General features: G+C 35.9%; 1 protein-coding gene across 1 annotated transcript in view; it reads right to left on the bottom strand.

The window, feature by feature from the left end:
- The window catches only part of CCDC186 (coiled-coil domain containing 186), a 48,617-nt gene that overhangs the window by 16,697 nt on the left and 6,491 nt on the right, over nt 1–25,429 (bottom strand). The window contains exons 2-8 of the mRNA XM_067709337.1: nt 22,107–22,802; nt 17,558–17,684; nt 10,832–10,960; nt 5,292–5,504; nt 4,267–4,386; nt 607–711; nt 42–140 (exon numbers count right to left, since the gene is read on the bottom strand). Of these exons, the coding sequence (XP_067565438.1) occupies nt 42–140; nt 607–711; nt 4,267–4,386; nt 5,292–5,504; nt 10,832–10,960; nt 17,558–17,684; nt 22,107–22,768 (1,455 nt within the window). The 5' untranslated portion in view covers nt 22,769–22,802. The remainder of the gene's footprint in view (nt 1–41; nt 141–606; nt 712–4,266; nt 4,387–5,291; nt 5,505–10,831; nt 10,961–17,557; nt 17,685–22,106; nt 22,803–25,429) is intronic.

Here is a 25,429-nt window from a genome sequence, read left to right as displayed (position 1 = left end):
TATTATACCATCCAAGGTATACAAAGAACAAAGCTACTCACTTCTAGCTGGTTAGATTTTTCTTGCATTTGTTTTTCAAGTTCTCCTTTTGTGACTCTAAGCTTGGCATCAAGTTCATTTGATTTAATTTCTTCTGATTCCTAATGGGAAAGAAATGACAAAAGTATGACAATTTTTAAAGTTTTATGCTTTGAAATGTGAAGAAGGCTTTTGCAATTAAGTTTCCTCATCGTGAAATACATAGCTCATGTATGTAAAATTGATGACTGTATTCAAAGATTTTAAATACGTCAATTTTGCACCAACTAGAAGAGCATACTTAACATATATAACATAATAGAATGGGCTCTTTTTTTAAGTTATACATTTTCTTGTACTCTTCATTCTTCTAACGTTTTCTAGTGTTTTTATTTGGTTAAAAACTTCTCTAGTAAGATCTCTATTTAACCTGCAAGTACTTTAACATAGGAAATAGCCTGTATTTAATTTAGCTGCCCTACCAAATCTATTCCACACTTCGAATATTGTAGATACAAAAATTTATGAAACAAGATTACTGATATCTGGCATAATTTGTTACTAATCTATTCAAAAATTTAAGCATACCTGATATGTTTTTATCATATCCTGACAATTTTTCCGAATTTGATCTGCTTCTTCCTTTGCTTGAGTTAATTTTGTTGTTGTCTCTTTGAGTTTATCTTTGGTTTCCTGCATTGACAAAAAGACAATGTGAGATGATAGAAAATATATATTGGTCTCTGTCCCCAGTTCCTGGCACAGAGCTCCTAAAACCCTTGTAATTTTTTAAGTGATAAAAACATCAGGAGCATCTCTTGTTCTAATACTGGTCTTTAACCTCTGTTCCTGCCACAGAGCTCCTGAAATCCTCATAATTTCCCAAGTGATAGGAGTGTCTTTTGTTCTACTGAGGTGACTCTGACTGGACTTCTGGATGACAGCTGGTCCCCAGAAAGACCAAGTCATGGTTAGAAGCTTGGAATTTTCAACCCTGTCCCCCATTCCCTTGAGAAGGCAGAAGGGTAAAAATGGAGTTAATGATCAATCTCAAGCCTATGTGATGAAGCCTCCACAAAAAAACAAAAGTATGAGGCTTGGGGAGCTTCCAGATGGTGCACACATCCAATATCGGGAAGGTGACAAACCCTAACTCCAGAGGGACAGAAGCTCCTGCACTTGGGACCTTCCCAGACCTCACCTTATGTATCTCTTTATCTCACTGTTCATCTGACCCTTTATAATGTCCTTTAATAAACTGGTAAAGGTAAATAACTGTACTCATTCCCTGAGTTCTGTGTGGTACTGTAGCAAATTTTTTTTTTTTTTTTTTTTGCAGTACGCGGGCCTCTCACTGCTGTGGCCTCTCCCGTTGCGGAGCACAGGCTCCGGACGCGCAGGCGCAGCGGCCATGGCTCACGGGCCCAGCCGCTCCGCGGCACGTGGGATCATCCCGGACCAGGGCACAAACCCGTGTCCCCTGCATCAGCAGGCGGACTCTCAACCACTGTGCCATCAGGGAAGCCCTGTAGCAAATTTTTGAACCCAAGGCGGGGGGGTTGTTAGAACGTCCAATCTATAGCCAGTTGATCAGAAGAACAGGTCATAACCTGGGCTTGGGACTGGTGCCTGAAGTGGGAGGTGGGGGAAGTCTTGTGGGACTGAGCCTTTAACCTGGAGGATATGACACTATCTCTGGATCGATAGTGTCAAAACTGAGTTAAGTTGTAGGCCACTCAGCTGGTATCACAGAGAATTGCTTGTTGTGGGGAAAAGCCTTCTCACATTGGTAACCAGAAGTGACAGAAGTGAAGTGTTCTGTGTAAAAGTAAAAGAGACACAAAGGGAAGAAACCCACAGTTGGGAGAACTGGATTTTTCCCTACACTGAAGGAAAACTGGGTTTTTCCTTTACAGACAGTAACAAGGTTGGCATAGTGATGTGATGAATGGTGAGAACAATGACCAGACAGTAGAGAAAGCTCTTGTCGTAGCACTGCCACTGGAGTCAGATACTATTTTAGTAATAACATTTTATGCTTCTGACAAAAAACTAAATGTGGCCTGAACAGTTAATTGATAGTCATTAAATAAAGTTAAATTTGATAGAGTTTTCATCAAATCACTAGAAGTTACTAACCTGAAAAGACAAAAAGAGCAAAGTGTTTAAGCAGTTCTTTGTAGATCCATAAAAAGTCAATTGTTTGGTTTATGGCCAAGGTATCTATTCAAAACTGTTTTACAGATTCATGCTGCAATTTGGTTTCTGTTCCTAACTACTCTCCTAAAATAACAATTCTGAAGGTCTGCAGGGACTACTTTCTCATCAAATCCAATTGCTTTTTCTCATTTCTTCTTCTTGATTTACCTGTTCCAGTTCTGATCACTCCAGACTCTGAATAGCCTTCCTCTGTTTACAAGACAACATACTCCTGTTTTTGCCCACTTCATCATTGCCTTCGCTGTCTCCTTGACTAGCTAGACTTCCTGTGGTGACTGTCCCAGTACAGCCCTACCCTGTAGCTCCAACGTTCTCCTTCAGAGTACCCATCCAGTCCCATAATTTGGGCTATTATGTGGATTTCAAATGAGAGTTTAGGTATCATCTCCTCCTAGTAGCTTCCCTTCAGAAAGGGGTAGAAGTTGCTATTCTGCCTTCCCATAGATAGAATCCAGGGAATCCCTAGATTGTAACACTTGATACATTGTACAGCAGCTTACATGCTTCCCCCACTGAGGATACAGCTTCTGGATAACACCTAGCTCAGTAGTTGCCACATATTAATTGTTCATGTAATAAGTGTTGAATTAACGAAGGAATACCTAACATAAACCTTCTGTTCTAGTTAGGTTGGTTTTCTCAAACACCAAATATTCATCTCCCTTTTCTCTCTTATCTTGCTGTTCCTCCACTTGGAATGCCTTTCCTGTCATCTCTTAATGTAAATTGCATCTATCCTTCACACACGGCTTCTTATACATCATTTTGTTTTTGGATAAACCTATCATACAATTAAGTGCCTACTTACATACTTTCAGTTGCAGGTCTTTTAAAAATAATTTCACTTATATTAAAACTGTGTTACTTTTAAAATTTAAACATTTGAAGGCTTTTTCAAATATTGTTTTTTAAAATATGAGAATATTAGCTCAACAAGAAGAAGGAGAGAGAGATAGAGAACAGAACTTTATCTGTTTTACCCCCCCACTTCTATATCATCAATAACTAAAACAGAGCCTGATACATAGTAGGTACTCACTTCATTTATTCAAAACATAGCAATTGAGAGACTCCTGTGTCAAATACAATTTCAAATGGTTTGTAGCCCTGTGTGAGCCCTAAGGATTGTTGCCCCTACTCCTTCTGGCAGTTCTTTCTCTGCCCATATAGTTTCCTAACACTCATTTGCTGATCAGCAATTAGCTCAGAAACCTACCATTCTCTAACCTATCTTTGACCACTGTCAACAGACACTTCTCCCTACAGTTTTCTCTGATATTATAATATACAAATATCCAAAGGTTAACAGTTCTACCAACTTAGGATTATTTAAAGAGATGCCAATGATAATTTAAACAATATCATTAAGCCTATTTTTGAAAATGTGGTAACTGTTATAAGTAACATGGCTCTTTTGTTTAAATCATATTTCAAAGTTTTTTTTTTTACTTCACATTCTATCATCTTCAGATTTTTATTACTGCTTATACCAGTTCAGTTACTGCTTAAAATTATGGCATCAGGTACCAGCCTTTATCACTTTTTATTATATTGTTTAATAATATGATATTCATTATACACAATACAAATAGAATTATATTCATAATAAACAGATAAGGAAACTTTCTTTGTTATGTTTATATTTAAATAAAAATTCATATTTCTTGATTATAAGAATTGTATCATCACTAACATTTTTTTAAGAATTTCCAGAGTTTACTTTCAATTTTGATAACCTACATATTCTCCTCTTCCCCCGAACCTGACAATGTTTAATATAAAATATAGAACACTAAAAATGCTTAAAGAACAAAGTCATTGGGGGGTTAAAAACAATGAATGCTAAAACAACATTCTATCCAATTTAATATGTAAATCATGCAAGGAAGTATCTTTTTATGATCACCAAATATTCAGGCCCAAGCTACCCTACAGGAGTCACTAAGCTTTATGCCTCATTAATAACTATTACTGCATGTGCTCTTAAAACTGATTCTAATAATTTTTCCACTGTATTACAGTACTCACCTTGTGTGAATCCATTTCTGCTTTTAATTTGTTTTGTGCCCATTTTACTTTAATGATTTGAGAGTTGATATCTTCCTTTAATTTGTCTATTTCTCTGACGAGTCTAGTAGTTTCACCTTCCTAAAATAATATCACCAGGTCATATTTTTCATTTAAACAACCAACCAATCATTTGTGTATCTTTTATATCTCAAGATAATTAATGCAATAACACTATAATTCAGGGCTAGCACATTACGGCCTATAAACTGACTTAAAGTTCAATTCATAAGAGGACAGTAAAAGCCTAAAACCAATTAACAGACATAAGATGATTAATATTTATATTTTAACCAACTAGTACACTCTGAGTATAAGCGTACCTTTCTGATTCTTCTCAACTGGCTGACATTAAGGTGAAATATGAATTAAATTGGTTTTGCCAGAATTCTTGAGACAATGACAACATGCCTGAACTAAAAGTTAATTAATAAAAAATATCATTGATTACCAAGAAATGATAACCTACTGGACACAAGACTAGGCCATGAGGATGCTAGTTAATAGCAAGGATTCTAAATAGCACAGTAATTAAATCTCCTTGGACAGCGTGTAAGAACATGTTTTTCTACAAGTAAAATATAAATTCTATGATGTGTAAGTAAGTGTTACATTAAGATTCTGGTCAAAGTATACTTCTGGCTGAAAAACTACTCACATTTTGACACACCATGTATATCTTTTACCAAAATAAAATCTTCCTGTGAAGCACAAAGTCATTTCTTCAACATGCAGATTTTAAAAGGAAGTTTTTAAAAAGATCTGTCTAATAAACAACATGTCAGTTTCTCATCTTTTCATAGGAAAAACTTTTTGGAGCTAAGTAACAAGATATTGGAATTATTAAAGCATTCTTTGAAGGTAAACTAAGAAAAACAACTTTATGTTTAACAGTGGTTTAACCATGTTAAGTTATGATTATTTGATTAAATAAGGAAAAGCAAAGAGAGTAAGTTTCAAATAAGATACAATATCAAAAGTTATACCTTTGTTTCGTACAGCTGGTGCAGCCGTCCTTTCTCCTGAGAAAGTTGCTTAATTTTGTTAGTGTTTTTCTCATATTCTTTATTTGCATCTCTAAGTTTTTTTTCAAGTATCTCTTTTTCCTTTCGAAGGTCTAAAGATTCCTTCTCGCCTCTTACATACTTCATTACCATTGCTTCTTTTTCCTGGCGTGCTTCTTCACATTTCTTGTTGGCCTTTGAAAATAATATCTAGCATTAATAAAACATATTTTTCAAATAAAAATTAATTAAAACAAATAATATTTTCCTATAATATCACCAATGTATTTTTTGGTCTTTTACACAAGATTTTCAGGACCTGTGTCATGAAATTTTAAAAAAGAGAAATGATACAATGAACAAATTAATATCATTAATATTTGCTTCTTCCCTTTCCTATTCCTTTTCCTTTAGCTAATATGGTTGCTATTTTCTGTTTACTCCTTCAGATCACTTTTCCACTCTTTCCTAGCCCACTCTGTGCTCTGGGAAAGTGACCATCAGGGACCATATCAACAAGTTTCTTTGCCCTCATACTTCCAGTTGGGTTTGGCCAACAGGAGGCACTAAGCAGAAGATTAGGACGGTAGGCAGAGAATGAGATCTGGCTCCTCCAGAATCATACACTGTTCCTGTCAGGTGACCTCTCTATGCAACTACCTTCTCTGGGTTGTACTACCTGCACCGTCTCCTTATTCCTTTAGCCCAAAGAGTGATAATGGCTCCTCCAGCAGCCCCAGGATCCTGCATTTTCCCAGGTTGGACTCCCTAAATCTCACCCATACCTTTGTAAAGAGTCCTTTTATGAAATTCTCCCCAAATCACCAGTTTCTGTTTTCTGTCAGGATCCTGAGTCTATGGCTGACAATTTCTAAAATCTATAATCTTAGCTCCCTCACAAAAAAGTAAGTAATATGCTAATTAGTGATCGCTGGGTTCCTCTGTATGAAAAGTATTTGGCATTTTAACAAGAAATACCTAATTGGATTAGGTGTGACATCTACCTATATACTAACTTAAAATTCTCTGTAACTATAAGCTGGTACTCCATACTGTGAAATTTCATACAATGAAAACTTCTACAGATAGCCCTTCATTTAAGTAAATTCATAGTTTGCAAATATGATGAAGCACATACTTATTTTACAGAAGATGGATCCTTAAACTTTAAGGATCTTCAATGGCATCTAGTGGTAAACTCCAACTAATACTATAACTGAATTGAAGTAGGTTTAGCGTTAGGATAATGTGGGGAAACCTCCTATGCTCTGATGAAAGTGACTGACAAAAAATGTTTCATGAAGTTCTGCTACAGCTGATAAGCACATCTAGTAACCACTCAAAATACTATACATATAAGTATTTTTAAAAATCATCCAATTGGGATTTTTCCCCCATTGAAATAGCCTACTAATTTTCAAGAAATTAAAGAAAACACTGGAATAGGGATGGCAGAGATCCCTGAGGCTTTGATGACATGCTTGTGGACAAATGATTGACAAAACCGTGATGGAATTGGCTGACAGAATTAGCTAGATTTTTAGATAACTGAATAACTGTACTTAGAAAAAGTCAACTAATGGTAATGTCAACTTTAAAAGAAGTCCAGTTCCATGATAACTTAATGCTTAGATAATGGATTAGCTTTTGGGAACATAATGAAGAATAAGCCATGGTAAGTCCTGGAAGAGCTCACTACCTAGTAAGAACAACACATAAACGAAGATTATGAAACAATTTCTAGTGGATGAATGTACAAAGTTCTTTGAAAATACAAAAATACTAACAGTCCCTGGGAAGGGTTGGCATGAAGGGTGAAAGATGCTATTTGTACTTGAACTAGGTGCTATACTTGAGCTAGGCATTGAAGGACTCAGTAAAGGGATCAGTCAAGGAAAGGAATTCAAGCTAGAGTGGTTATCATGTGGTTATTTTAGGCTCAAATGCCTAAAAGTATAAAATAGCATGACATATTTAGAGGACATTAAATTATTCTGTAGTGATTAAATTTGGTGTGTTGATTGCAGTGGAGAGGAAGTAGTTATAAAACAGAAAAGGAGGTAGAGATCAGATCCTGAAAGGAAGAAGGACTTCTCTTCTTGTCATGCTAATGATTTGAGATTTTATCCTACAGGCAAAGAGAAGCCAAAGACGGATTTAATAAAAGGTGTTTTAAATTTTATTAAATTAAATTGTGTTTTAAAAAGATACCTGGTAGCAACATGGAAACTTCACTGAAGTTAAGAGATAAGAAGCAGTAAACAGATAATTATAATACACGAGATAACATATTACAAGGTTCTTAACTACAGGAGGGGATATGCACCAGAATGTCCTGTTACCCAGAGTCATCCCTGAATCAGCTGCAAAAGAATAACCTGGGGTGGGACTTCCCTGGTGATCCAGTGGTAAAGAATCTGCCTTCCAATGCAGGTGATGCAGGTTCGATCCCTGGTTGGGGAACTAAGATCCCACATGCCACAGAGCAACTAAGCCCGTGCGCCACAACTACTGAGTCCGCATACCTCAACTAGAGAACCCGCGTGCTGCAAACTACACAGCCCATGCGCTCTGGAGCCCTCGTGCCACAACTAGAGAAGCCTGCGTACCACAACTAGAGAGGAGCCTGCGCAGTGCAATGAAGAGCCCACGTGTCGCAACTAAGACACGACACAGCCAAAAATAAATAAATTAATTAAAATTTAAATAAATAAATAAAACAAATGGATTTATTAAAAAAAAAAGAATAACCTGGGGTGCTAAAAGTTCACATTTCTATATCCCACCCCAGATAATAGCAGCACCTACTTCATAGATTGTTGGGAGTATTAAATGAGATAATTGACTACTCTTTAAGCTTCTATTGAAAGTCAGTCCATTATGGCACAGATAAAGAGGAGTCAGTAAAAGTCTTCGGATTTGACTAGTTTTAAGATGTTTACCATTGACTTGGATGAAGATATGAATAACATAATTGATAGGATTCAATAGTCAACTAAAATTAAGATAAACTGTAGAAGTAGTTCTGCTTCTCCAAGTATGGCAGATGAATCCTCCCCATTCAAAACACCTAAAATTTTAGATAAAGTACAACAAATGTTTTTTTAATGCACAGTTGAGTTCACAAGAAAGTATGGGAGGGCTTCCCTGGTGGCGCAGTGGTTGAGAGTCCGCCTGCCGATGCAGGGGACACGGGTTCATGCCCCGGTCCGGGAAGATCCCACATGCCGCAGAGCAGCTGTGCCCATGAGCCATGGCCGCTGAGCCTGTGCGTCCGGAGCCTGTGCTCCGCAACGGGAGAGGCCGCAACAGTGAGAGGCCCGCATACCGCAAAAAAAAAAAAAAAAAAAAAAAAAAAAGTATGGGAAATTTCAGGGCCAAAAAATCTAATTAGCAGCAGGAATCCAGAATGCTTCGTTAGGGCTGAATACTTACCAATATGAGGTCATGTGGGGCTGAGGGAGACATGCTACAAAGTCCCTAAGAATTTATAACTAACTCTACCCTCCTGTAAATTTGAGGTTCAGATACATTCTACGTATCTGTTCTGAGAAATGGAGAAACCTCAAACTGGAAAATTAAACTGGGGAGTGTACACATGTGTGTGCAGCAACATGTACACACTCATGCTAGGAAGCTATTTCTAAATAAAACTCACCAGGTTTGGTGACTCTAGGTGAAGGGTAAACAAATGTTCATTTTACTATTCTTTTACCTTTTCTACAGGCTTAAAAATTCTCAAATCAAAAAGTTGAGAGGAAAAGTTATGGGAGAAAAGGAATGAAGCCAATCTAGAAACAACTGAATGGAACAATCTCCAAAATCTACATAAGAATACCCACCTCTTAGGGTTATCCTGAATATTAAATAAGTGAATACTTGTAAACCGTTATTAACCTCACCTACACTCATCATTAGAGAGGAAACAGATACAGAATACTGAGTGTAGTATGTTGCCATTTGTTTAAAAACAGGGGGGAGGATGGGAGGAATAAAGGAAATATATACATGCTTGTCCATGCAACAAATATTCTGAGAAGGATATACAGGAAACTGGCATCAATGGTTGCCTCTGGGAAGGGTGCGGAGTGGGAGAAAAAGTTTGGAAGAAGACATGTTTTACTGTTTGAATTGTTATTGTGCACATTTTACTATCATTTTGTTTCTATTTTAAAATATAATTCCAAAGAATATATATAAATATTTAAATTTATTTATTTATTTATGGCTGCATTGGGTCTTTATTGTTGCGTGCAGACTTTAGACGCGACGAACGGGGGCTACTCTTCGTTGCGGTGCGCGGGCTTCTCATTGCGGTGGCTTCTCTTGTTGCGGAGCACAGGCTCTAGCTTCGTGGGCTTCAGTAGTTGTGGCACATGGGCTCAGTAGTTGTGGCTCATGGGCTCTAGAGCTCAGGCTCAGTAGTTGTGGCGCATGGGCTTAGTTGCTCTGTGGCATGTGGGATCTTCCCGGACCAGGGCTCAAAACTGTGTCCCCTGCACTGGCAAGTGGATTCTTAACCACTGCGCCACCAGGGAAGTCCCCAAGAATATATACATACACACACACACACACACACACACACACACACACACACACACACACTTCTTCTCTTATAAATTTATTTATTTTTGGCTGCACTGGATCTTTGTTGCTGTGTGCGGGCTTTTCTCTAGTTGCGGAGAGCGGGGGCTACTCTTTGTTGCAGTGCCTGGGCTTCTCATTGTGGTGGTTTCTCTTGTTGCAGAGCACGGGATCTAGGTACACAGGCTTCAGCAGTTGTGGCTCGGAGGCTCTAGAGCACAGGCTCAGTAGTTGTGGTGTATGGGCTTATTTGCTCCATGGCATGGGGGAATCTTCCCGGACCAGGGATCAAACCCGTGTCCCCTGCGTTGGCAGGCGGATTCTTAACCACTGCACCACCAGGGAAGTCCCCAAGAATATATATATTTTTAAAGCTCACTAAGTTATTCTAATGAAGCTATGTTTGGGTCCACTAAAACCAACAACTTCTTAATGTCTTATCTTCTACATTTCTCTTTAATTAGTATAAAAGGTTTAAGAACTGATAGTGTAAATTTTAAATATATAACATTCCTAATGCTCAGGGTAAGCATATTGTAAAGAATCACAGGAATAAAGGTTGAAGTTTTTTGTTGTTAGCATGCATTTATGTATTGCTTTAGCGTTTTTTTTTTCTTTTTTTTTGCAGTACGCGGGCCTCTCACTGTTGTGGCCTCTCCCGTTGCAGAGCAAAGGCTCCGGACGCGCAGGCCCAGCGGCCATGACTCATGCGCCCAGCCGCTCCGCGGCATGTGGGATCTTCCCAGACCGGGGCATGAACCCGTGTCCCCTGCATCGGCAGGCAGACTCTCAACCACTGCGCCACCAGGGAAGCCCCCTGCTTTAGCATTTTTTAAATCCTAATCCTAATACACACTAATGTCCAAAACTGTCTAAAAGGTTACTTAATATACAAAGAATCATCAGAAAGTTAATAATAATAATGCCTTGAAAAATACCTGTTCCATCCGATGGGCCATCTCTTTGTGTAATTGCTGAATTGCATTTTTAGTTGCAATGTCTTGAGCTAGTACTTTATCTTTGGAAGCTTGAACTTCTTTATTAAGTTCCTCTATTCTTGATTCTAACTGTAAAGAAAATTATTTCCAGATTATTTTTATAGTTATAACAAACAGACCCCCAATATTTCAAATAAATATAAACAATGTAAACAAGCATAAAGATGGCAATGAATATACTTCAGCCATAGAAATCAAAAGTAAATGTTAGCAATGTTCTGATATATCAATAGAATTAAGTCAGAATAAATCTGAAGCAGATTCTGGTAAGATGGATGATAAGCTCTAGAGTAATTACCAATGAAATAATTCAGAAAATATCATGAAAAAAATTTTAATGTTACATATTTACTTAATGCAAAATAAAGCAGTAAATGAGACACAGGGAAACAAAACAGAAACATACAGAAAGACATACAGAAAACACAGACACAAAATTTTAAAATGGTAGACAAAAATCGAACTGTCAACAGTAACATTAAATGAGAGTAAATAATCATATCAAAAGGCAGAGATCTTCAGACTGAAATAGAAAACAAGATCTAGACTGGAATAAAAAACAAAATGCTGTTTACAAAGGTACTTTAGGGAATTCCCTGTCAGTCCAGTGGTTAGGACTCTGTGCTTTCACTGCTGAGGGCGTGGGTTCAATCCCTGGTTGGAGAACTAAGATCCCACAAGCCACGCGGCACAGCCAAAAAAAAAAAAATAAGGCACTTTAGATTCATCTCATAATGATAAAAGGGTCAATCCAGCAGAAAGGTATGGTAATTATAAATATACATGCACCTAGTAATATAGCACCAAAATACATGAATCAATAACTGACAGAAATGAAGAAGGAAGTGGACAATTCAATAATAATAGTTGGAGACTTCAATACCTCACTTTTAGTAATGAACAGAACTAGAAAGAAGATTAACAAGGAAATAGGAGACTTGAACACAACTATATAACAACTAAATCTAACACATCTATACAACATTCCACTCAGCAACAGCAGAATACACCTACTCTTCAAGTGAACATGAAATATTCTTCAGGACAGAACCTATGCTAGGTCTTAAAGCAAATCTCAATAAATTTAAAACACTGAAATCGCACAAAGTATCTTCCTTTGACAACCATAATGGAATGAAATTAGAACTCAGTAACACAGAGAGAAACTTGACAATTCATAAATATGTAAAAATTAAACAACATCTAAATAACCAAGGGAGAAATCAAAGAGAAAGTAGAAAATAAGGTGACAAATAAAGATACAACATATTTATGGGATGCAGCTAAAGCAGTGTTTAGAGGGAAATTTGTAGTTATAAACATCACTATTGAAAAACAAGAAAGGTCTCAAATCAAAACTAAACTTTCATCTTAAGACACTGGGAAAAAAAAAAAAAAGAGCAAACTAAATCTAAAGCCGGTAAGAAAAAGGAAATAATAAAGATTAGAGAGGAAAGTAATGAAATAGAGAATAGGAAAATGGAGAAAAATCAACAAAACAAAAAATGCTTCTTTGAAATGATCAACAAAACTGACAAACCTTTAGCTAGATTGATCACAAGAATCAAAATGAAAGAGGGACATACTGACCTTACAGAAATAAATGAAATTTACAGAAATAACTAATTATGAATGAATATTATGAACAATTTAACTTAGATTAAATGCACAATTCTTAGAAAGACACAAACTACCAAAACTGGCTCAAGAAGAAATAGAAAATCTGTATAGACCTACACAGGCATATCTCAAGAGATACTGCGGGTTTAGTCCAGACCACTGTAATAAAGCAAGTACTGCAATAAAGCAAGTCACACAAATTTTTTGGTTTCCCAGTGCATATTAAATTTATGTATACACTATATTGTAGTCTTTTAAGTGTGCAACAGCATTATGTCTAAAAAAACTGTACATAATTAAAAAATACTTTATTGCTAAAAAATGCTAACCACCATCTGACAACACAGGTTGCCACAAATCTTCAATTTGTAAAAACCACAATATCTTATGAAGTGCAATATGGTGAAGTGCAATTTTAAAAAAGGCATGCTTGTAATAAGAGATTAAATTAGTAAAAAAAAAAAAAATTTTTAACTACCCACAAAGAAAAATTCAGGTCCAGGTGACTACATAGGTATATTCTACCAAACATTTAAATAATTAATACTAATTCTTCACAAATTGTCACCCCCCCAAAAAAAAGGAACACTTCCCAACTCAATCTATGAAGTCAGTACTATGCTGCACCAAAACCAAAGACATCACAAGAAAAGAAAGCTACAAGAGCAATAGCTCTTATGAATATAGGCAGAAAAATTCTCAACAAAATACTAGCAAAAACTTCTGCAATATATAAGAATTATACTCCATGACCAAAAGGGATTTATCACAGTAAAACTATGTTGGTTTAATATCCAAAAATCAGTTAATGTAATACACCATATCGACAGAACAAAAAACACATAATCATCTCAACAGATGTAGAAAAAGCATTTGGTAAAATTCAACACTCTTTCATGATAAAAATACTCAACAAACTAGGAATAAAAAGGAACTTCTTCAACCTGATAGCATCTATGAAAAGCCGACAGCTAACACCGTACTTAGTGGTGAAAGACAATGCTTCAGAAATGAGAGAAGGATATCTACTCTTGCCACTTCTACTCAACATTGTATTGGAGGGTCCAGCCAGGGAAATCAGGCAGGAGATGAAATAAAAAGCACTCAGATGAGAAAGGAAGAAGTAAAACTCTCTACATGCAGATGACATGATTTTATATATGGAAAATCCTAAGAAATCTGCCAAAAAATTTTAGAACTAATAAACAAGTACAGCCAAGTTACAGAATATAATATAAAAAAATTGTTGGGACTTCCCTGGTGGCGCAGTGGTTAAGAATCCACCTGCCAATGCAGGGGACACGGGTTCAAGCCCGGGTCCGGGAAGATCCCACATGCTGCGGAACAACTAAGCCATGCGCCACAACTTCTGAGCCTGTGCTCTAGAGCCCACGACCCACAACTACTGAAGCCTGCACACCTAGAGCCCATGCTCCACAACAAGAGAAGCCACCGCAATGAGAAGCCCACGCACCACAACGAAGAGTAGCCCCCGCTTGCCACAACTAGAGAAAGCCTGCGTGCAGCAACGAAGAGTCAATGCAGCAAAATAAATAAATAAATAAAGTTTTATATACACTTGTAATTAACAATCTGAAAATGAAATTAAGAAAACAACTCCATTTACAATAGCATCAAAAAGAATAAACCACCTAGGAATAAATTTAATGAAGGAATTGCAAAAATGACTCCGAAAACTACAGAGCACTTTAGAAAGAAATTAAAGATCTAAATAAATGGGCGGATATCCCTTGTTTGTGAATTGAAAAACATAATATTGTTAAAATGGCAATACTCTCCAAATGAAGTCTACAGATTCAATGCAATCCCTAACAAACCCAGTTGGCTTCACTGTAGAATGACAAGTTGATAGTAAGATTCATATGGAAATACAAGAAACTGAGAATAGACTATCTTGGAAAAGAAGAACAAAATTTGAGAACTCACACTTCCCAATGTCAAAACTTACTGCAAAACAACAGAAATCAAGATAGTGTGGTATTAGCATAATGAAAGACAAATAGATCAATGAAACAGAACTGAGAGTCTAGAAATAAGTTGATGTATCAATTGGTTTTCAACAGGGATGCCAAGACCATTCAATAGAGGAAGAATACTCTTTTTAATAAATGGTTCTGGGACAACTGGATAGCCATATACAAAAGAATGAAGTTGTATATCATACAATATAAAAAAAATTAATTCAAAAAGAATCAAGACCTAAATATAAAAGCCTAATTATAAAACTCTTAGAGGAAAACATAGGAGTAAATCTTCATGATCGTGGATTTGGCAATGGAGTCTTACATATGACACCAACTGCACAAGCAATTAAAAGAAAAAATAGATAAAACTGGACATCATCAAAATTTAAAACTTTTGTCCAAGTACACTATCAAGAAAGTGAAAACAAATCCACAGAATGGGAGGAAATATTTGCAAATCATATATCTGATAAAGGTTTATAATCCAGAATATAAAAAGAACTATCACTACTCAACAATAAAAAAGTTTAAAAATGGGTAGAGAAAATACTTCCCTAGAAGTATCTATTTAAGATATACAAATGGCCAAGAAGCACAGGAAAAGATGTGTAATTTCATTGGTGATTAAGGAAATGCATATCAAAATCACGAGATACCATTTCACAACCATTAGGATAGCTATAATAAAGAAGTCCAATAATAACAAGCATTGGCAAGGATGTGGAGAAAATGAAACCCTCATACACTGCTGGTAGGAATATAAAATGGTGCAGCCACTTTGGAAAACAGTCTGCCAGCTCCTCAGTAAGTTAAACATAGAGTTATCATTTGACCCAACAATTCCACTCCTAGGTAGACACCCAAAAGAAATGAAAGCATATGTCCACACAAAAACTTCTACATCGCAGCATTATTAATAATAGCCAGAAAGTGCAAACAACCCAAATATCCATCAGATGATGAAAGGATAAATAAAATGTTGTATACCTATACAACAGAATATCACTTGGCCATTAATTTAAGTACTGATACAAGCTACAATTTGATTGAAACCTTGAAAACATTACACTAAGTGAAAGAAGCCAGATATTATATGATTCCATTTATACGAAGGAAAAGGACACATATTATAGGATTCCATTTATATGAAGTGTTCAGAATTGGCAAATATACAGAGAGACAGAAAGTAGATTAGTTGTTCCCTAGGGCTGGGGGGAGACAGCTGCGAGGGGTTGGAGGGAAATGAGGAGTGACTACTAATGGATTCAGAGTTTTTTGTATGATAAAATTTTCTAAAATTGTGACAAACCCTGCACAACTAAAAACCACTGAACTGTATACTGAAATAAGTGAATTATATGGTATGTGAATTATACCTCAATAAAGCTGTTATAAAAAACCCTAAATATTAGTTTACATATAGTACATGTGTACTAATTATCCTTATGACAAAATTATTTAGAGCAACACTGTCCAATAGAAATATAAGCCACAATTTTTTTTCTTTTCATTTTTGCGGTACGCGGGCCTCTCACTGTTGTGGCCTCTCCCATTGTGGAGCACAGGCTCTGGACGCGCAGGCTCAGCAGCCATGGCTCACGGGCCCAGCCGCTCAGCGGCATGTGGGATCCTGCCAGACCAGGGCACGAACCCGTGTCCCCTGCATCGGCAGGCGGACTCTCAACCACTGCACCACCAGGGAAGCCCCTAAGCCACAATTTTTTAGTAGCCACATTTTAAAAAGCAAAAAGAAACAGGTGAAATAAATGTTTTATTAAATCCTATAAATATCATATCAACGTGTAATCAACATGAAAAACTGAGCCATTTTATCTTTTTTTGTACTAAGTCTTTGAAATTAAGTGTGTATTTCACACTTACATCACCTCTTAATTTGGACTAGCCACCTTTTAGTGCTCAATAGCACTATGGCTAGTGGCTGCCATATTAAGTGGTGCAGATTCACAGATAAAATTAGGAAAGAAAACTCTGCTATACTGGCTAGCAAAAGAATGGTGAATCGAATTTTCTCTTTTAAAAAGGCACAACCACTAACAAGCTCATGAAAAGAACAGCTCTGGTTCACCTCCATCTATTTAGTCTGAAGTTTCAGGTCATCAGCAGTGACCTGCCTACCAAAATACAGATTCAGGCTACTATTAAGGCACCTTCACACTTTAAAATTCTAAGTTTGGTCTGCATGCAGTAGCCCTTTCCACACAAAAATCAGGATTAAATATGTAAAATTTTACAAATATGGTCACCTTCCAACTATGTAAAGGTTCATGAAGTATACCAAGGCATAGATAAGTGAAACTTGGTTTTTTATTATATTACTACCAGCTGTTTACTTTTATTTTCATTATATAGCTTTCTGTGAAAGATGAGGCAAAAAGAAAGACTTTTAAGGCTACAATGTTTCTAATCCTTCCCACAGAAGAAAAAGCAGCTCAGAAAGATAAAGAGCAGCTGAGCTTTGCTACCAGTCTTGAATATGAACTTTGTCAATCCAAGCATCACAGTACATTAAAAAAAAAAAAAGAAACAAAGAAAACAAAGATGAACTTTGTCAATCCAAGCATCACAGTACATTTAAAAAAAAGAAAAGAAAGAAACAAAGAAAGAAAAGGAAAGGCTAGGGAAGCTAGCTCACCAGATAAAGTCTGAAGAGAGCCAGTCTTCAGTATAGTTCACAAAATACTGAGAATGGAAACATATTAAACTATAAGCTTGAAAACATTCTAATGCCAGATATAAACTTTTAAGTATATACTGCTTCTTCCAAAACAATCTATTTGACTGCCAAACAAATAGTCTTTCCCGCTCAGATTTCTATTATATATAGAATAGTCACACATATCACATAGAAATATTAATTTATATAAAACAAAAAGATCAACTATGATTCCCAGTTCATAAAAGACAATGCTTCACATACCAAGCAATCTTCTGCATTTAAAGTATGATTTAACTTACAGAACTTCAATTTACACACAAATATTCAGGAATGTATTTATTTTATATATTGAAGAACAGACTTTAAAGATTTTTGTCTTTTTACCTGTTTAATTGTGTTCATATGCTGCTTCTCTGTTTCTGTTCTTTTTTTTAGTTCTTCTCTTAAATTGTCTTTTTCTGAACAAATGTCTAAGATAAGTTCCTGATGCTTCTTATTTTCTTTAATTAACCTAAATATAAAAAGGCAGTATCAGTAAAACATAATTAAAAATGACAATGTGTAATATAATCTGTTTGCAGACTAGGGTGTAGATACCTATGATTAAGAAATGAAAATTCCCAAGTAGTCATTTTGTAATGATATATTATACTTTACAAAACATTCTCTGGCCAGTCAGGCTATTAACTTTTTCCTAGAAATTTGTATTATTTCAAATTAAGAGAAAAATAATCAGATAAAGAAAACCACACACTTTTAAGTTTATGTCTACAGGCATATGAATTATGTAGTTCATCCCTTCAGCACTGGAATTCCTTCAGGTCAGTCAGTGGCAACCAGGGGCAATTGTTCCCCTCCAGGCATGTGTCTGGAGAAACTTTTTGGTAGCCACGACAGTGGTGAGGCTTGCTACTGGCTTCTTGTACACAGAGGCAGGGATGCTGCTAAACATCCTACAATGCACAGGATAGCCCCAGCATCAACAAAAAATGATCTGCCCCCATATGTCAATAGTGCTGTGGTTGAGAAATCTTGCTTTAGATTTCTAAAATATTTTAATGATATTCTTATAGTTACAAAAGTAGTCAATGTAAAATAATAAAGTTTGAGCAGAAATTTCATTTTGAGTTCCCTAGAAAAATATAAATAAAACCTTAAAAATTACCTGTAAAAGTACTCAGAACTATAAAGTAAGATACCTAAGAGGGTTAACAGCTAATATTTTAGGATTACTAGCAACAGCTATTATTTGACATTTATTGCACAATTACTATTTACTAAGTTTAGCTTTAAATGCATTATTTAACACTCAGGTCTATAAATTAATAAGTCTATGAAATTATTATTATGCTTTATGAATTTGAAAACAAACCAAAACTGAAGCCTAGAACTTATTCCAGGTTATATAGCTAGTAAGCGGTTGAACTGAGATTTGGACCCAGGTCTAATTCCTTGCCATCTTCTCCTTTGAAGATCCCTCATTTACTCAACAAATGCTCACTGGGTACCTACTATGTACCTATATTAGTCTATATGTTGGGGGTACATCAGCAAACTGTCCCTGCCCTCATGATGCTTACATTCTAACAGAGAAATTAAACAATAAATAGATATATAATGAAATACCAAGTTGTGATTAAGTTCTATTAAGAAAACTAAAGGAGGGCAAGAGGACAGGGAGAGTGACTTGAGCTGTGATTGTACATAAGGTAACCAGGACAGACCTCTCTGAGGAGGACAGTAATGCAGTGAGGAGGAAAGTCATGAAAATGTTTGGGAAAAGAAAAAAATGTGTAGCATGCAAGTTTCTTCAAGCCTTTCATGGCACAGGGGGTTAACTTTGTTTATGTACATGATTAAGGCGTACACTCAATTTGTTGCGAAAAACAACCTGAAACACAAAAATCCTGACTATACCTCGAAAGTAAACAATTTAGGGAGGGAGAAGTGAAGAACAGCAAGCCCTGAAATTGTTATTCTTACATGCCAAATGCATATCCTGTACACAAATAACTGTTCTTAATTAAGAATTCTGGTTGGGACCTTGGACAATAATATTGATGTTAGAAAATAGAGGAATGGATGTATAAACAAAGCCATTTGAAAATACATGCATTCATGAAAATTTAAGCCAAAGGAACTGAAAGGTAGTTTTCTTTACAGAAAATTAAATGAAGGCAAAAGAAAAAAAATGAGTTGTTTTAGAGCTAACCTTAATCACAAAGCATTTTATTTGAAATTTAAAATATTACATGTATGGGTTTCCCTGGTGGCACAGTGGTTGAGAGTCCGCCTGCAGATGCAGGGGACACAGGTTCGTGCCCCGGTCCGGGAGGATCCCACGTGCCGCGGAGCGGCTGGGTCCGTGAGCCATGGCCGCTGAGCCTGCGCATCCGGAGCCTGTGCTCCGCAATGGGAGAGGCCACAACCGTGAGAGGCCCACGCACCGCAAAAAAAAAAAAAAAAAAAAAAAAAAATTACACGTATAACAAAAAATTAACTTAGATTTAAAATAATATTTGACATTTTTATAATGCTTTAATGTCCTCAAAACAATCCCATCAGGTAAGTATTGTCCCCTCATAAAGATGAAAAAATCTTCGTCTTGGAGAGGTTGATTTAACTAAGGAAACAGAGCGTGCAAGTGGTAGTGGGAATCTTCCAACTCTGGGCTTCTGACCAGACCTGTGCTCACCCCAGTCTACCATGTGGCCACTGTTCTGACATGACGGAACAAAAGAGGAATTAATTTTCTACTGTATTCCTAATGTTTTTAGATAAATTTAATAACATGTAACTTGTTCATTTCAGATAACCACATTAAAAAAATCCACTGAAGCCAGACTAATTGGGTTTAACTTTGCCATTTACTAGCATGTGACCTGAAGCAAGTTACTTAACCTCTCTGTGCTTCAAGTACCTCATCTGTAAAATGGGAATAATAATAGTTCATACCACATAGGGTTGTTGTGAGGATTCCATGAGTTAATACATGTAAAGTGCCAGGCACATAATTAACAGCATTTAAGTGTTCCTGATATTATTATTAAATCTGTAACATCTTATAATTTACAAGAGAAGCTTGAAAGTGGTTAAGTCTCCAAATCTAAGGAAAGTAGAGGCATCAAGGATGATCTCAAAGGGAAGGTCTAAGAGATAAGCACAGGTAACAGGAAAATAAGGAAGTTACCCTAAAAAGCAAGAATGGCAGAAATACTGATGGTTCAAGTATAAAATCACAGTTTTTTCAATAATAGCAGCATTCCAGTAAAGTTATGAGCAGGAGTAGCTGACATTGGTTTTTGCATAGTATTAAGAAAGGTATTAGATTCTCAAGAGATATTTGTACACTCATGTTAACAGCAACGTTATTCACACTAGCCAAAAGGTAGAAGCAACCCAAATGTCCACTGATGGATGAACAGATAACAAAATGTGGTATGTATACATACAATGGAATATTATTCAACCCTAAAAAGGAAGGAAGCTCTGACACAGGCTACAATATGGATGAACCTTGAGGACATCTGCTAAGTGAAATAAGCCAGTCACAAAACGGCAAATAGTATCAAAAGCAGTTAAACTCTTAGAAACAAAGTGGAATGGTGGTTACCAGGGGCTGGGGCAGGGGGAAACAGGGAGCTGTTGTTCAATAGGTATAGAATTTCAGATTTGTAAGATGAAAAAGCTATGGAGATCGGTTGTACAATAATGTGAATATACTTAACACTACCAAACTGCACACATTTAAAAATGTTTAAGATGGTAAATTTTATGTTATGTGTATTTTATCACAATTGAAAAATAAAAAAATAGAAAAAAGAAGGGCTCTGGATGCTGAGATTAAAATTCATTGGGTAAACCAATGAAGGGTGAGCTGGCTTGGGGAAGACTGATCTACTGATAATCTGGAAGAGTAAACTAGAAGCAAGGAGATCATTAAAAGTCAATTGCATATCAAGCAATATTTGGATTATGGTATATTTTCCTCTGTCATCCTCCTCTAGCGTGTAGATTTCCTCCTCCCCTTTCTCTACACACACCCCTCCCATTCCAAAAATTTTTTTACCATTCCAAAAATTTTTTTAAAGTATCACTTTTTTAAAAAGAGAATCCGTCTGTATTTTAGTGAAGGCTAGCAAGTTTTATTTTCCTTTATTAAAGGTTATAGGAGTACCTAAACATATGCATCACTCACATATATAAATTTAAAACAAAGAGTGATATAATATTATTAGGAAAAGATAAAATGAAATTAAACTGTTGTTAAAATAGAAATTAACTCCATAAATCCAAGAGAAGTCTAAAAACAACTATGTTCTTATTTATTGAATGACACTAGACCAATTCTTCTGTTCTAATTTTAATTTTTTAAACCAATGAATTTACAGTGGGAATTTTAAGAAAATTTTTTGAATTTTATAACTTGTCATTCCTCTTGAATTTATCTTAATTCTGACATTATGTTTTACATTCTTTCAAAACTGGAAAATTTGAAAGAATATAAATTTATTTCTCTTTATAAATCTTTCTAGATCTTTAATAAACTAACACTTTAATAAAACATTTATTCTTTTAAACTTATACACTAAGACATATGTAAAACAGAAATTTTGAATCATATTCAAAACAGTGCCATTATACATAGATAAATATGTTTCTATATATGCTAATGTATTTGACATAGGTATATTATATATAACTCTCATAAAAACACTGTTTACCTATTATTTCTAAAATAATGAAAATACAATACCACATTCTAAGAAAAAACAGTTATATATTAAATAACTAGGCAAACTTAACATCTGCTCAACTACCATGTGCATGGCTCTATTGTGGAAATAAAAGTAGATAAAATGATACCTTCCTTTAAAGAATTCAATCTTTAATCCCTGTGGAAAAAAATAACCTGAAAGAATAAAACACTTACTTCTTTATGGTATGCTCCTGCTGCAAATGCTTATCTTGCACACACTTTTCAAACATAACTAATGCATTTTCTCCCTTATTCATTCCATTTGGTAGTCGGTGTTCTTTTGCAAACTCAGTAGATAAGAGCTCAGATTCTATTTCTTCCAACAAATCCTCTGATGTTGAAACATTCTTCATTTTTGAAATAAGTTTCTTGGTGCAGTCTGTATCATAAGGACTTTCTGAATAGGTCTTTTGATTAGCTGCTTCTGTAAATGTAGATGACCTTAATTCCGCCAATATTTGTGTTACTGTTTGTTCTGCTTCATTTGTTTTCAAAACTTGCTTTGTAAAATCTCCACCAGGAAAATTAGCTATTTGTTCAGAATTTTCTGGGCATATGTCTGTTTTAGCACAGGAATCCTCACCTCCACCATGATCTGGAATATAATTTTCCTGTGTTTCAGTTTGATTATTGTGTTCACTGGGCTGACATAAAGTTTTATCAAACTTTAATGACAACAGTTTGGACTCATTTTCTAAGCTGCTGTTTTCATCACCAGAAAACGAATTGCATGAGTCTTCCTTTATTTCAGATGTTTTCTCAATATTTTGATCAGAGGAAATGGAGGCTATGTGCTCTGTTTCTGACATGCTGACTGGCACCAATTCACTTTGCATCTCTTCAAAGCTGTTCCTGATCTTCGTTTTACATCTGAGAAAGTCAAAACATAAATTTTTTTTAAAAAGGTTTTTTAAACCAAGACCCCATATATATTTGCACACATTCCATGATGTGGAAAATCTAAGGCCGCACATTTTACCACTAATAATTCTTTAAAAATTCTTTCCTTGGGTGGGGGTGGGGGGAAGAATAGAACAGCTGACCCACGTGAGCCACAACCAGTCAGGTGCTACATAGGCTCATTCTCTTTTCTCCTTCAGTCCAGTCCTACAACTTCACTTCAGTTGCAGTTTGGCATTCCCCAATCACCCCCATAAGATGTTGGGTATGGAATGATACTAATAACAGGAAGATTAGCGCCCAAGAATTGTTTAGAATTCCTTCAGCTCCACAAAGGGAAAAAGACTACCTAAAGAATTTGTAAGAAACTATTGGGGAAATAAGATAGCAATGAAAACACTAGGCAAGAAATTACAAATCAAGATAATAAAACAATGTACATTAACAATGATAAATATTTACTGCAAAAGGAAAACTAAACAATAACAAAACACAGCTACCTACAGCCCAGACACCTAGAGCTGAGCTGAAAGAAGTCAGGGTGTAAAGGATCCCTGACAGGAATTCATTTTTCACCCAGGGTTGCAGGAAGTATCATGGCGATTTCCAAACATTCTCATCAAGAACACACAATGTTCAGTACAACTCAAACGGACCTCATATACATTGCTTAGGTCATAAAAGAAACATTTACAAAACTAATTCAACAATGTTAAAATATATTTTATGCTGTTTATGAGCGTTACTAATCTAGCTATTTTCTGAAAATTAGTCAACTTTAAAAATTATCCTGAGACAGAAAAATAAAAACATTCCAGCAATCTTGATGAAGAAGAATTGTCAACTTCTTTTGTCAGACATCAACCAAGCATGTACTGGAGTCATGTGAGGTTGGATAAAAATGTGGGCAGATCATAGTTTTGAAAGAAACTAGGGAAAAAATACTTCCAGATGTAAGGTATAAATGGAAAACAGAAAGACTAATATTTGAATAAAAGAAAGATACATGTTTACGTTGGTCTGTGGTGAAGGTGGTGGTCAGAGGATGGTGAAAAAGGGTAAGAGAAGATGGTCAGGTAGAATCCTCAGAATGATATGCAGGAGTGAAGGTTGTTAAGAAGGACGATAAATCATGACAGACTTGTATACTTGATATACCATAGAATTTCTAGCACATACTAGGTTTTCAAATATTTGTGGAATTAAAGCAAGAAGTAATATGAGAAAAGCAGTATTTGAGGACTAGGAATGCAGAAAATGGGAAGAATAATTCTAAGAAAGGAAAGAAAACCAGCTTGTTTGTTAAATACTCTGGCGTCGACTAATACAGACGTTGGCCTTAATACTATAAATTACCTACCTGTAAAACATATTTCCAAACAATGAAACAAATTATCATTATTATCTTGCTGCATATATTGCATACTAAGACAAAGTCCACACTAGCAATAAAGGTTTGGTTTAGGCAATACAAATAAATGCAGTAACAAAAAGCCTTGTGAGTATGCTGTATTCCAAATCTAGGACAAAGTAAAATAATTCTCAAACAGGGACATTAGCCGCCTACATTACCTTCCTCAAAGTAACTAATTTCAAGATACAACTTGTGAACGTGTTGCTGCTGAATTTGAAATCTTAATTTAGAAACATCATAACTAGTCAATGCTATGTGATATCTACTTAAGTCAAATTCAGAGCTGACCAAATGTAATGGAAAGCAGATAAAGAATCTATTTAAAAGAGAATGAGTCTACGAAGGCATTGTGACTCTCCAGCATAGATAGCAAGTGAAAAAAGCCTCTCATTTGAGAACTCTTAAGGCTCTTGCCTGTGCACCATGCTTTGCGAACAGAAAAGCATTACGCAAACAATCGTTATCTTCTCATCCAGCTTTCATATTCCCCAGGGTTCAGTCCTCAACTTTATTTTCCTTCCCAGAATTCATCCACTTTGATAACTTAAACCAAAAACTCACAGTTGATGCCCACTTTAATTATTTTCATTCCTGTGCTCTTGAGTTACAGATAATGAATTATCTCTTTGTCTTCACTCTATCTCTACATAAAATAAAATCTCAAATGAATACAGGCATTTCCAATGGCTCAACTCAAAAATGGTTAAATCCAAAATCATAACAATAGCTCCTAAAATTGAGTACCCCCAGATAATCTTTTTTTTATTTCTGTCAATGGTATCATTTTTCTTAGTCATGACTCCTTCCTTTCCTTTAGCCTCATATTCTTTTACTAATTTCATGTCTCCTGCAATTATACCCTCCTTTCTACTGTCACTGTCCCCAACCTGCAACCCAACCCAGGCCTGATAACTTCCTACCCGGAACACTGAATTGTTGGTTTCTCAGTCTCACTCCATTCCTCCCTCCTGTGTCACCCAATCCAGAGAAGGGGTTGAAGAATATACTACATAGGCTCTGCCAAAGGGGAACAGGAGCTGCCCCATGAAGCAAGTCCTCAATGGCACAAGGGTCCACGGAGCTACAACACTGCCCCCCAGAAATCCACACATACCACCTCCAGAGACCACCATCAAATACAACCAGATGGACCAGAGTAAGGCCAGAGCTATCTCTTCCCTCT

Source organism: Pseudorca crassidens, chromosome 16 (genome assembly GCF_039906515.1).
Source record: "Pseudorca crassidens isolate mPseCra1 chromosome 16, mPseCra1.hap1, whole genome shotgun sequence".
In the NCBI taxonomy this organism is placed as follows: Eukaryota; Metazoa; Chordata; class Mammalia; order Artiodactyla; family Delphinidae; genus Pseudorca; species Pseudorca crassidens.
This window is presented reverse-complemented; position numbering and strand designations above follow the sequence as displayed.